The sequence below is a fragment of the Hyla sarda genome, chromosome 7 (genome assembly GCF_029499605.1).
Source record: "Hyla sarda isolate aHylSar1 chromosome 7, aHylSar1.hap1, whole genome shotgun sequence".
In the NCBI taxonomy this organism is placed as follows: Eukaryota; Metazoa; Chordata; class Amphibia; order Anura; family Hylidae; genus Hyla; species Hyla sarda.
In genome coordinates this window covers 87,785,209-87,799,067 of record NC_079195.1, presented here as the reverse complement: position 1 = coordinate 87,799,067, position 13,859 = coordinate 87,785,209, and the positions used below count along the sequence as shown (strand labels likewise).

The window sequence follows — 13,859 nt, the reverse complement described above, 5'->3', positions numbered from 1 at the left end:
TGAAGTACCAAACTTCACATATGGTAGGACTGTCCCCATGTGCGACACTTCTGGATCTGTATCTATCACTTGCTCTATTCAATTGCGGGAGCTAACCTTTCAAAATGGACGGAAAAAAGCACATCAAATGCCATAATACCGTAGACGTGTTGGAGGAATCGAAAACTCTAGTAGAAACCTCACTGATTTTCAAAAAACTTAAGATGCCACTTGGCAGCCGTGAATAACATACTTATATGATCCCCCTTGGTCTTTTGCTCTTATTTACATTTTTTATTTCTTACATATGTAGGGTTGGCCTACATACACGATATAGTTAATGAACACTGTTGTTGTGAATCTCCAGCTTTAAGCCAGAATTATATTAGACTATAAACATATCCTATGACAGATCTTTAAAGGGGTATTTCGGGTTTACAGTGGGGATCAAAAGTTTGAGCACCCCAGGTAAAAATGTGCCCAGGGTTTTTCAGTTGTTGCACTTTTGTTTTTTCCTCCTTCCCTTTTAAAAATCATAACCCTTTCAATTTACCACCTAAAAATCCATATTATGGCTTATTATTTGCGTCACCAATTCTACTTTGCAGTGACATTAGTCATTTTATCCAAAAATTCACTGCTATACGAAAAAAAAAAAAAAATCATTGTGCGACAAAATCGGCGAAAAAAACGCCATTTTGTAACTTTTGGGGTCTTCCGTTTCTACGCAGTGCATATTTCGGTAAAAATGACACCTTATTATTCTGTAGGTCCATACGGTTAAAATTATACCCTACTTATATAGTTTTGATTTTGTCGTACTTCTGGAAAAAATCATAACTACATGCAGGAAAATTTATACGTTTAAAAATGTCATCTTCTGACCCCTATAAATTTTTTATTTTTCCACGTACAGGGCGGTATGAGGACTCATTTTTTGTGCCGTGATCTGAAGTTTTTATCGGTATAATCTTTTTTTAGCTGACATTTTAATCACTTTTTATTCATTTTTTTAATGGTATAAAAAGTGACCAAAAATACGCTTTTTTGGACTTTGGAATTTTTTTTACGCGTACGCCATTGATCGTGCAGTTTAATTAATGATATATTTTTATAGTTCGGACATTTACGCAAGCGGCAATACCACATGTTTATTATTTTTTTTTTTATTTACATGGTTTTATTTTTTTTTTCTATGGGAAAAGGGGGGTGATTCAAACTTTTATTAGGGAAGGGGTTAAATGACCTTTATTAACACTTTTTTTTTAACTTTTTTTTTTGCAGTGTTATAGGTCCCATAGGGACCTATAACACTGCACACACTGATCTCTCATGCTGATCACTGGCATGTATTAACACGCCTGTGATCAGCGTTATCGGCGCTTGACTGCTCCTGCCTGGATCTCAGGCACGGAGCAGTCATTCGATCGGACACCGAGGAGGCAGGTAAGGGCCCTCCCAGTGTCCTGTAAGCCGTTCGGGACGCCGCAATTTCACCGCGGCGGTCCCGAACAGCCCGACTGACTAGCCGGGATAGTTTCACTTTCACTTTAGAAGCGGCGGTCAGCTTTGACCGCCGCTTCTAAAGGGTTAATACCGCACTTTGGCACGATCGGCGATGTGTGGTATTAGCCGCGGGTCCCGGCCGTTGATGAGCGCCGGGACCGACACGATGTGACCCCGCTTCATATCGCGGGAGCCGGAGCAGGAAGTAAATATACGTCCTGCATCGTTAGGAAGTTAATGTGCATAAAGAAGCCAAGGAAGGATGGAAAAATCTCCAAAAAGGCATCAAATTACAGACTAGACATTCTTATAATATGTCAACAAAAGTTACATTTTATTTCCATCATTTACACTTTCAAAATAAAACAAAAATAGCGTCTGCAAAAGTTTGGGCACCGTGCAGAACTTATAGCATGCACTGCCCCCTTTGCAAAGCTGAGACCTGCCAGTGTCATGGATTGTTCTCAATCATCATCTGGGAAGACCAGGTCATGTCAATCTCAAAGGTTTTAAATGCCCAGACTCATCTGACCTTGCCCCAACAATCAGCACCATGGGTTCTTCAAAGCAGTTGTCTAGAAATCAAATTGAAAATAGTTGACGCTCACAAAGCTGGAGAAGGCTATAAGAAGATAGCAAAACGTTTTCAGATGTCAATATCCTCTGTTCGGAATGTAATTATGAAATGGCAGTCATCAGGAACAGTGGAAGTTTAAGCAAGATCTGGAAGACCAAGAAAAATATCAGACAGAACAGCTCGCAGGATTGTGAGAAAAACAATTCAAAACCCACGTTTGACTGCACAGTCCCTCCAGAAAGATATGGCAGACACTGGAGTTGTGGTACACTATTCCACTATAAAGAGATACTTGTACAAATATGGTCTTCATGGAAGAGTCATCAGAAGAAAACCTCTTCTATGTCCTCACCACAAAAATCAGCATTTGAACTTTGCAAATGAACATATAGACAAGACTGATGCATTTTGGAAACAAGTTCTGTGGACGATGAGGTTAAAATTGAACTTTTTGGCCGGAATGAGCAAAGGTACGTTTGGAGAAGGAGGGGAACAGAATTTAAATAAATAAACCTCTGTCCAACTGTTAAGCATGGGGGTGGATCAATCATGCTTTGGGGTTGTATTGCAGCCAGTGGCACAGGGAACATCTCACTAGTAGAAGGAAAAATGGATTCAATAAAATTTCAGCAAATTTTGGATGCTAACTTGATGCCATCTGTGAAAAAGCTGAAGTTAAAGAGAGGATGGCTTCTACAAATGAATAATGATCCTAAACACACCTCAAAATCCACGGGGGATTACATCAAGAGGCGTAAACTGAAGGCTTTGCCATGGCCTTCACAATATCCTGACCTCAACATAATTGAAAATCTATGGATAGACCTTAAAAGAGCAGTGCGTGACAGACAGCCCAGAAATCTCAAAGAATTGGAAGACTTTTGTAAGGAAGAATGGGCAAAGATACCTCAAACAAGAACTGAAAGACTCTTGGCTGACTACAAAAAGCTTTTACGAGCTGTGATGCTTGCCAAAGGGGGCAGTACAAAATATTAACTCTGCAGGGTGCCCAAACTTTTGCAGACGCCATTTTTTTTGCTTTCTGTTATTTTGAAAGTGTAAATGATGGAAATAAAATCAAACTTTTGTTGACATATAAGAATGTCTAATCTGTAATTTGATGCCTTTTGGAGATTTTTCCATCATTCCTTGGCTTCTTTATGCACATTAATACAAATTTTTACCTGGGGCGTCCAAACTTTTGATCCCCACTGTATACATCTTTCTTTTTATTTTTATTATTTTCATACTTATATACAAAACAAACCAGGAGCATATCATTCAGTATAGTACTAAACCATACATATCTTCAAACATTACCATTCATCCATACAACCATACTACCACCGGTGCAGAAGTCTACACCATCTTTCGAATTGCCTCTCTAGTATACATCTTATCCCTTATTGAAAAGATAGGGGATAAGATGTATGACTGGACGGGAATGTGACGTCACGATCACGCCCCCTCCATTCATGTCTATGGGAGGGGGCCTGACGGCCGTCACGTCCCCTCCCATAGACATGAATAAAGGGGGTGTGGCATCACAAGGGGGCGTGATCGCGACATCACGTTCCCATCTCGGAAGCAGCGCCCAGCACAGAATGCCGGGGGCTGCACAGAAATTGTGGGGGACCCCTGCGAGCATACATCTTATCCCCTATCCTTGGGATAGGGGATAAGATATATAAGCCTGGAATACCCCTTTAAAGGATATCACTAAAAACACCACAGACCTGCAGAGCCTTCCAGAGTGAGAGATAAGGGGGTCTATATATATTAATTCCCCAATCGTAAAAAAAATATTAGCGTACCATGTTATAGAAGTCCAGTTCTCTTGGTCCACGAGGTGGTGGTTGTAGTTGCTTTAACACAGTCCCATCAGGATGCTGTAGTATACCTAAAAGAAGAAAGCATTTTAAATGTTTAGCTTATTTTTGATCAGATCAGACAAATCACATGTGGTGCTATGCTAAAAACTTAGATGACCATTTCATAGTGAGGGTTTGGTAAGACTTTTTGCCTGCACTGGATTCGTTTTAAAAATTTCTGCATATATTCAGCCCCATTTAAATTTAGCAGGGGTCTATAACACTGTATATTACATTGAATGTAGCAGGGGTCTATAACACTGTATATTACATTGAATGTAGCAGGGGTCTATAACACTGTATATTACATAGTCAATCTCCTGATAAGCACAGTATGTTAATAGTGGGATCCACTATAAACCTAATAGGTCCCAGGGGCCTTACACTGGCCCCAGGACCTGAAACATGGAGAAGAAATTTCAGATACAGATCCTCATGGCTCTATGCAATCTCGCAGAAAAGAACTTTAACTGGGGCTTCTTGTGACTGGTATCTAATCATGAGGGAGGGGACATGAAGGATACCACATACACTTATTGCAACCTCTTCATGCCAGTCAGAGATGATTGACAGCCTGAGATACAAGTCAAGGCACGTCTGATTTAGGGTGCATTCACAAGTGCGTATTTTCTGCTGCAGGTTTGCTTCAGCAGATTTAACTACCCATTAATGGGCAGCAAAATCTGCAGCAGCAATGATACGCACGTGTGAACACACCCTTAAAAGGAGTAGTCCAATCCTGAAAAACGTATTCCTTATCATAAGGATAGGGGATAGGTTTCAGATCGCATGGGGTCCGGCCACTGGAGCCCCCCGCCATCTCCTGGACTACTCCTTTAAAGTTTTTCTGCTCTATGCAGGATCACATAGAGCAGTTAGAATACTGTTCTTCTCACCAGTAAAGTCCTAGGTCTCCTATGGTCCTGTGTTAAAGGTAATGTGTAAGGTCCTAGGACACACTAAAGGTCCTGTGTGAAACCCCTGGAACCAAACAAGAACTTGCCCATTTCGAGCATTTCGGTTGAGAAAAACAATGAGGGCTATTTTTGGATTTTCATGACAATTTTTTTTTTTTTTTGGCACTATTTTGGGTTACACACTATGTTGTAAATCTTGGCAAAACCATTAACCTTTCTAATATACTTCATTTTATTTTCTTGTTATAGAAATCATGGCCTATAAAATCATGACTGTCCAAGCTAAAGCACTATGGGAGATATTTATCAAAACCTGTCCAGAGGAAAAGTTGCCGAGTTGCCCAGAGCAACCAATCAGATCACTTTCATTTTGCAAAGGCCTTTTCAAAAATAAAAGATTGGTTGCTATGGGCAACTCAGCAACTTTTCCTCTGGAAAGGTTTTCATAAATCTCTCCCATTTTTTTTCAATGCCTCAGAATCATATGTTTTAACTGTTTAATAAAAGCTCAAAACAGGCCAGTTACCAAGCAGTTAAATCAATTCCTGTCCTGGATTCTGCACCACCCTCCTCCCTACACATGATCAGGCTGGTCCCAATCCAATCTACTGTGAACTTTGTAACGGAGTTCGTTCACTTTTCCACTTGTTCCTGTGACTCCTCTGTGCCCATCCCTAAACGGATACTATAGCATGGAAAGTCTGCCCGGATCTGCTCTTCAGGGCTCACTAAAATCCATGTAATCCAGCATTAAGGTGACTCTTTAGGTTCCCTTCACTATGGCTCATGTCCCCTGTACAGGTGTGGCACATTCTGAACGTTGTAGCTTTGCAACAGCTGGAGGCATTCTAGTTGGGAAACACTAATCTAAACCTTGTTTCTGGCTGATGCTGTAACCATATTTTCCTAATAAAGTACTATGGCACTTCTTGTGCAGGTGTACAGTATATCAGTGTTCAACACATTCCAAAACAAAAAGATTATGCAAATCTAATTTATGTAAATCCTGACAAGTTCAGGACAGATGTTTCTGCCCCTCCCAGGTCTTTCTCAACTTCGCAATGTTGATAGATAAAGTGATAAAGTGATAAAGTGATTGAAGCTCTGGGGGTGTGAAGGGAACATATAGAGCTGAAAACAGGCAGAGGGGCCATAAGAAGCTGAACACAGGCCAAGTGCCATGACTAGGCGTGAGCAGGTCCCCACCCCCATGCCAACATCGTGCTGATTTGCATATGGTGCGCACCAGATTATATATAAAAAAAAAATTTTTTTTTTTTTTTTTAAAGCACACATATTGTAGCCTTTCTAAAAATGGGCAAGCAAACACATTAGGTAACCTTATGATGCCATTTCTACCACCAGAATAGATATAAATCTGACAAGTAAACATACCCTGGTTGGCAAGCACTGCCCTAAAGGGTAACATGCCTACTATAATAAATCATCATCTAGAGGCAGGTCCTAAGATGTGGTAGACATCTCAGTTTCTTCATGCTCTACTTTGGTCAGCACACTGCTCACTGCTGTCCCCTAGTTTATATCGGTAATAATGCAAAGGGGGTAGGGGTGAAAAGGTTTAAGTTTTTCCCCTTGTTTGGGTTGGTACTGCACCCCTTTATTCTGCCTTCTAAAAATGGTTAGTCTTGGATATAAAAACACACAGAGAAGGACAGCAGGACTCCTCCTTGGCATTACAACTGGCACAAAAATAGGGGGCAGCAGCGAGGCTAGGTTCACACTGCATTAAATTGAGTAGGTCTAAGTTACATCGGCATCCTGTCAAGATAGGTATAGAGACATACCGTAGTGTACTGCTTATAGACTGAATGCTCAGGTCATCTTCTACACATATACATTTATTTAGCGGCAATCAAGAGCGCAACAGACCATGCTATTGAGTCCCACTAATAAAACCAACCATTGGGACCCATTTCTTTAACCCCTTAAGGACCGAGTGTTTCCGTTTTTGCTAGGGATCGACCGATTATTGGTATGGCCGATAATCACAATTTTGGGCATTATCGGTATCGGCAATTACCTTGCCGATAATGCCCCGCCCCCACCGCGATCACCCCCCACCGCACCGCCCCGGCCCCATTGCCTCCCCCATCCCCGGTTTTATAATTACCTGTTTCCGGGGCCCACGCTTCTTCTTGCTCCTGCTGCGTCCTGCGTTACGCTGTGCGCAGTGACGTGACATTACCGTCAGTGAGCACAGTGACAGTTCAGGAGGACGCCACTGGAGCAAGATGTAGAGTGGACCCCGGGAACAGGTAATTATAAAACCGGGGATGGGGAGAGGCAATGGGGCCGGGGCGGTGAGGCGGGGGGGGGGGGGGGGCGGTTGCGGTGGCCGTGATAGGTCTCAGGACCCCCCGGACAGGCAGGGGGAGAGAAGCGGGTGGCGGCGGCGGTCTATGGCACCGCAAAAGCCACTGCAGTGCATTGATTTAAAGGGCTCGCTTTAAATCAATGATCTGCAGCGGTGTCGCGGGGGAAAAATAGCCGATAACTTATACCGCAATATCGGTATAAGTTATTGGCTATCGGCCCTAACCTCTACTAATTATCGGTATCGGCCCTAAAAAACAGATATCGGGCGATCTCTAGTTTTTGCACTTTAGTTTTTTTCCTCCTTGCCTTTTAAAAATTATAATTTTACTTTCAATTTTACACCTAAAAATCCATATGATGGCTTATTTTTTGCACCACCAATAGAGATGAGCGAACTTACAGTAAGTTCGATTCGTCACGAACTTCCCGGCTCAGCAGTTGATGACTTATCCTGCGTAAATTAGTTCAGCCTTCAGGTGCTCCGGTGGGCTGGAAAAGGTGGATATAGTCCTAGGAGAGAGTCTCCTAGGACTGTACAGGGATGTGGAAATCCTATAGCCCGACGCCCGGGACAAGTAGTTTTGGGCACCGGGCAGGTTAATTGTTTATAGATTTAGCCCTGTATCGGGCAGGGACAGACAGACTTCCCCCTTATTTTTCTTTAATGCCGGTGTGAGGTGCAGGAGCCGATGGAAGTCTACACCTCACACCGGTGCTCAGAGTGTATGGAGGGGGCGGCGGCCTCCAGCTGACTGCAGAGCCCCCTTATCTCCCCTCCCGGAGGATGCAGCTCTACACAAGAAGACACAGCAGGGTGAGAGAAAGGATGTAGACAGCTCGGTACACAGCTACCCCCTCCCCCGCACACAGCTCTCCCCCTCCCCCTCCCCTCCATCTCCACAGGACCTAATCCACCACGGGGAGGTTGCATGTTTGCACGGGGAAAACACAGAGCGGGGGGGGGGAGGGGAGAGAGGAGAGGACGTCCGGTGTGAGGGGAGATTTTCAAACCCATGTAACCTCACACTGTTCGGGACTACAGCTCTGATGTCCACTCATGGCGGCTCAGGTGAGGAGGCAGAGAATGCAGACGGCGCGGACAGGAAGGGTGGTTGTATATGTAGGGTGTGATGTGTGTATGTGTGTATAATGTCTGTGTGTGATGTAAATGTAATGTATAATGTGTGTATGGTGTGAGTGTATGTGTGATGTGTATGTAATGTATACTGTGTGTATGATGTCTGTCTATGTGTGTGTAATATATAATGTGTGTATGATGTCTATGTGTGATGTGTGTATGTAATGTATAATGTGTGTATGATGTCTATGTGTGATGTGTGTAATGTATAATGTGTGTATGATGTCTATGTGTGATGTGTGTATGTAATGTATAATGTGTGTATGATGTCTGTCTGTGTGATGTGTATGTAATGTGTAATGTGTGTATGATGTCTATGTGTGTGTAATGTATAATGTGTGTATAATGTGTGTATAATGTCTGTCTATGTGTGTGTAATGTATAATGTGTGTATGATGTCTATGTGTGATGTGTATGTAATGTATAATGTGTGTATGATGTCTATGTGTGTGTAATGTATAATGTGTGTATAATGTGTGTATAATGTCTGTCTATGTGTGTGTAATGTATAATGTGTGTATGATGTCTATGTGTGATGTGTATGTAATGTATGATGTGTGTATAATGTCTGTGTGTGATGTGTATGTAATGTATAATGTGTGTATGATGTCTATGTGTGATGTGTATGTAATGTATAATGTGTGTATAATGTCTGTGTGTGATGTATATGTAATGTATAATGTGTGTATGATGTCTATGTGTGATGTGTATGTAATGGATAATGTGTGTATGATGTCTGTCTGTGTGTGATGTGTGTGTAATGTATAATGTGTGTATGATGTCTGTGTGATGTGTATGTAATGTATACTGTGTGTATGATGTCTGTCTGTGTGTGATGTGTATGTAATGTATAATGTGTGTATGATGTCTGTCTAAGTTTGTGTGTATGATGTGGGGGGGCAGCGGTGGGTGTATGTATGATGTGTGCATATGTATGATGTGTGTGTGATGTCTGTAAGTGTGATGTGTGTATGTATATGATGTGGGGGGGGCAGCGGCGGGTGTATGTGTGATGGGTGTATGTATGTAATGTATGATGTGGGGGGGGGGGGGGCACTGCCGCCGCCGTCAGTTGTGCCATCTAATTTTATTTTTAGTGGCTTCTGGCCCCCCGCACTAAATTGCACCCCCAGAATCCCGCCCCTTCATACTCACCCGCCAACCAAGAGCCCCACGGATGCACGCAAACACGCCCGAACCAGAACTACAACTCCCAGAATGTTGCACCATAACCTAAACTGTAGAACTATAAAGTGTAACATGCTGGGAGTTGTAGTTTTGGTTCGGGTCAGCTGCAAAGCCATAGGCTGCATCAGGGCATGCTGGGTGTTGTAGTTACTAACTGCAATTCCCAGTATTCCTCAACACATCCAATGGCTCTGCAGCTGACACAAACCAAAACTACAACTCCCATCATGTCCTACAATAACCTTAACTGTACTACTATACAGTACAACATGCTGCAACACCCACACAACCATAGGCTGTATCAGGGCATGCTGGGAGTTGTAGTTATCTAGTAACTAAATGCAACTTCCAGCATTTTCTGACACAAAATGCAGCACATAAACTGGAGAAGCAGAACCCCCCCCCCCCCCCCCCCCCAGTAACACATAAGTCCCTATGAAGACTGAAAAATTGTGATTAAAATATTTTAAAAAGTGCGTATATATGTGAATAAGCCCCTTTTCTAATAAAAGTTTCCAATTTTCTTTATAAAAATAAACATAAGTGGTATCGCTGCATGTGGAAATGTCCAGACTATTAAAATATAATGTTCATTAAACCGTACGGGGAACGGTGTAAATGTAAAAAATAGTCCAGAATTTTTCATTTTTGGTCACTTCATATGAGAAATTTTTTATGGTGATAAAGTTATATCTAGACTTTTCTGGGCTTGTCTCGGGCATAAAAGGATCTACAGCTCTCCCTCCGCTAATAGCCTGGCATACTGCGATCACCGGGGCCGCTATTAAACCATTAGATCACCGCTGTCTAAGTTGACAGCAGTGTCTAAAGGATCTTGTATCCATCCCTGGTGGTCTAGTGGGGGGGGGGCAGGGGGGGGGGGATCGTACTATTTTGGTGGAAATTATTTTATCTACCAGGACAAGTGGATTTTCTTGAGGGACAAGTAGATTGTGTTCTGCTTTAGTCCCTTGGACAAGTAGTTTTTTTTTTTAATTTCCACACCCCTGCTGTATCCACCTTTTCCAGCCCACCGAAGCACCTGAAAGCTGAACTAATTTATGCAGGAAAAGTCATCAACTGCCGAGCCGAGAAGTTTGTGACGAATCGAATTTACTGTAAATTCGCTCATCTCTAGCCACCAATTCTACTTTGCAATGACAATCCTTTTACCCAAAAATCTACAGCGAAACCCAAAAAAACATTGTGCGAAATATTTTTTTTTTTATAAAAAACACCATTTTGTAACTTTTGATGGCTTCCATTTCTACGTAGTACATTTTCCAGTAAAAATGACCTCTATTTTGTAAGTCCAAACGATTTCAATGATACCCTATTTATATAGGTTTGATTTTGTTTTACTTCTGGGGAAAAAAAATTAAAAAAATAAAAAAATAAACACTACATGCAGGAAAATGTATACGTTTAAAATTGTCATATTCTGACCCCTATAACTTTTTCTTTTTCTGCGTACGGGGTGGTATGGGGGCTCATTTTTTGCGCCGTACCATTTTTGTATTCATCGGACTTTGATAGTTTTTTTTTTTTATTCATTTTTTTCATTCTATAAAAAGTGACCAAAAATATGCTATTTTGGACTTTGGGATTTTTTTGCGCATACGCCACTGACCGAGCTGTTTATATATTTTTATAGTTCGAACATTTACGCACGCGGCGATACCACATATCTTTGTTTATTTTTATTATGGTTACATATTTTTATATGGAATTTGGGGAAATTCCATATACTTTCAAACTTTTAATTAGGAAGGGGTTAATGGGTTTTAATTTTTTTTACTTTTGACTTTTAGGCGGAATCATTAGATTCCTCATACAGATCAATGTGGTTTCATAGAACCACATTGATGTGTGTGCTCTGCGCTCGATTGATAAAGCCCTACCAGGCTTTATCATTCACAGCGCAGCCGCCAGCACAGGACCACCGGGAATAGTTTAAATGTCTCTTTATATGCCGCTGTCAACTTTGATAGGGGCGGTTTAAAGGCTTAACAGCCGGCCCCCAGCAACAGGAATCAGCTGGGGAGGGGGGGGGGGGGGGGGGGGTCGGCCAGTAATGCGCAGTTTCGAGCAGCCCTACAACGGTGGCAACCAATTAAAGGAGTACTCTGTAGGAAAACAAATGTTTTCATATCAACTTTTGCCAGAAAGTTCATAAATTACTTCTATTAAAGGGGTAGTCCAGTGGTGAACAACTTATCCCCTATCCTAAGGATAGGGGATAAGTTTGAGATCGCAGGGGGTCCGACCGCTGGGGCCCCTTGCGATCTCTCTGTAGGGGGGCCCCGGCTCTCCGGCCAGATAGCGTGTCTACCTCCGCACGAAGTGGCGGCCGACACGCCCCCTCAATACATCTCTATGGCAGAGCTGGAGATTGCCGAAGGCAGCGCTTCGGCTCTGCCATAGAGTTGTATTGAGGGGGCGTGTCGGCCGCCGATACGTGCGGAGGTCGACACGCCCCCTTCCCGAGGGCTGTTGGGGCTACGTACAGGAGGTCGCAGGGGGCCCCAGCGGTCGGACCCCCCCCCCCCCCCCCCCCCCCGCGATCTCAAACTTATCCCCTATCCTTAGGATAGGGGATAAGTTGTTCACCACTGGACTACTCTTAATATTTATCCTTCCAGTACTTATCAGCTGCGGTATACTACAAAGGAAGTTATGTAGTTCTTTCCAGTCTGACCACAGTGTTCCCTGCTGCTACCTGTGTCCACGTCAGGAACTGTTCAGAGTACAAGCAAATCCATATTAGCAAACCTATACTGCTCTGGACAGTTCCTAAAAGGTACAGAGGTGGCAGCAGAGAGCACTGGAAAGAACTACACAACTTCCTCTGGAGCACACAGCACACAAGATCTTTAAATAGAAGTAATTTACAAATCTGTTTAACTTTCTGGCACCAGGTGATTTGAAAACATTTGTTTTCCCCTGGAACACTATTGGAAAGTGATTGTATACATAGGTTTCTATGCCACGTATAGAGCATGAATGTGTTGACAAGACATACAGATGCTGTTAGTGAAAAAGTACTAGCTAAGAGTAACCCTTCAGCATATAGTACAAACAATTCTACACCCCCGCCTACATGACATTGACTTTCCAGTGATCGCTGTGTAAGCAAATGCCCGAATAGTTATTTCTTCTCCACTACGAGGAATGCATTGTCCGCACTCACATGACAGACGGAACAGAACAAGTTGCTCTCATTATTCTGCTTCTTCTGGAGAACATAGTGAAGAGAACAAGAAATCATTAACAAAGGGGGGAGGCTATTCTTTGTGCTTTTTTAGCCAACATTTAAAATAACTATGATCCCTCAAACTGAAGTCCCTTACAACTGCTTGTGAACTAATGGGGCTGTGTCTACAGGCTGTGGCTGCTAAGGAATAAGGGTCTTTTCAGTGGTCAGAATTTCCGCTTGCGAAATTAAAAAGGGGGTACTGCCGTGTGAATCGACCCTAAGGCTGGGTTCACACTGCAGAATTTCTGCCGGAGATTGAGCCGGCGGCGCTAGGACCGAGCAGACTCCATTGCTGCCCCCATGGACTGCAATGCATTTCTGGGTGGATCTTTTGGGAGGTCTGCTCAGAAATGCATTGCCATCTATGGGGACTGCAATGTAGTCTGCACGGTCCTAAAGCCGCCGGCTCAATCTCTGGAAAAAATTCCACAGTGTGAACCTAGCCTAACTCTTCTTAGTGGCTTATAGAGAAGTGACTCGGAACGTGGCATGGTTATTGGTGTCAGACTGGTCTGAGTATTTTAGAAACTGCTAATCTACTGGGAATCTATCAATATCTAGAGTGTTATATTGTAATGTCTGATTCTTGTCATTATTTGTTCCCTCAAAATTGTAAAGTGCTGCAGAATCTGTTGGCACTATTTTAACAAATATTATTTATTATCTTTAGAGTTTACAGAGAATTGTCCAAAAATAAATAAATAAAATTATTACTTTGCAGCAGTTTTGTAGACGGCAATGCCTTGATGTCAGGAGAATGGGCAGACTGGTTCCTACTCCTAAGAACAGGAAGCTGACGCTACACACAGTCTCCCCAAAATTGGACAGTGGAACACTGGAAGCACATTGCCTGGTCGGAGTCTTCATTTCAGCTGCAACATTTTAATGTCAGGGCAAGAATTTGGCATAAACAACTTGAAAGCATGGATCTATCCTATCATTTTCGCAGGACACTTTTGGACCCTAGTAATGATTGAGCATTGTTAAAATTAGACATCCTGGCTGTATTGTTGCTGCCCATGTCTATCCCTTTATAAACACAGTGGACCCGGCTTGTGATGGCTACTTCCAGCAGGATAATGCATAGAAA

At 42.6% G+C, this 13,859-nt stretch overlaps 1 protein-coding gene across 2 annotated transcripts in view; it reads right to left on the bottom strand.

Moving 5' to 3' along the window:
- The window catches only part of IPMK (inositol polyphosphate multikinase), a 71,311-nt gene that overhangs the window by 45,047 nt on the left and 12,405 nt on the right, over window positions 1-13,859 (bottom strand). For both annotated transcript variants that reach the window (XM_056529959.1, XM_056529960.1), the window contains exon 2: window positions 3,877-3,962. In XM_056529959.1, the coding sequence (XP_056385934.1) occupies window positions 3,877-3,962 (86 nt within the window). The remainder of the gene's footprint in view (window positions 1-3,876; window positions 3,963-13,859) is intronic.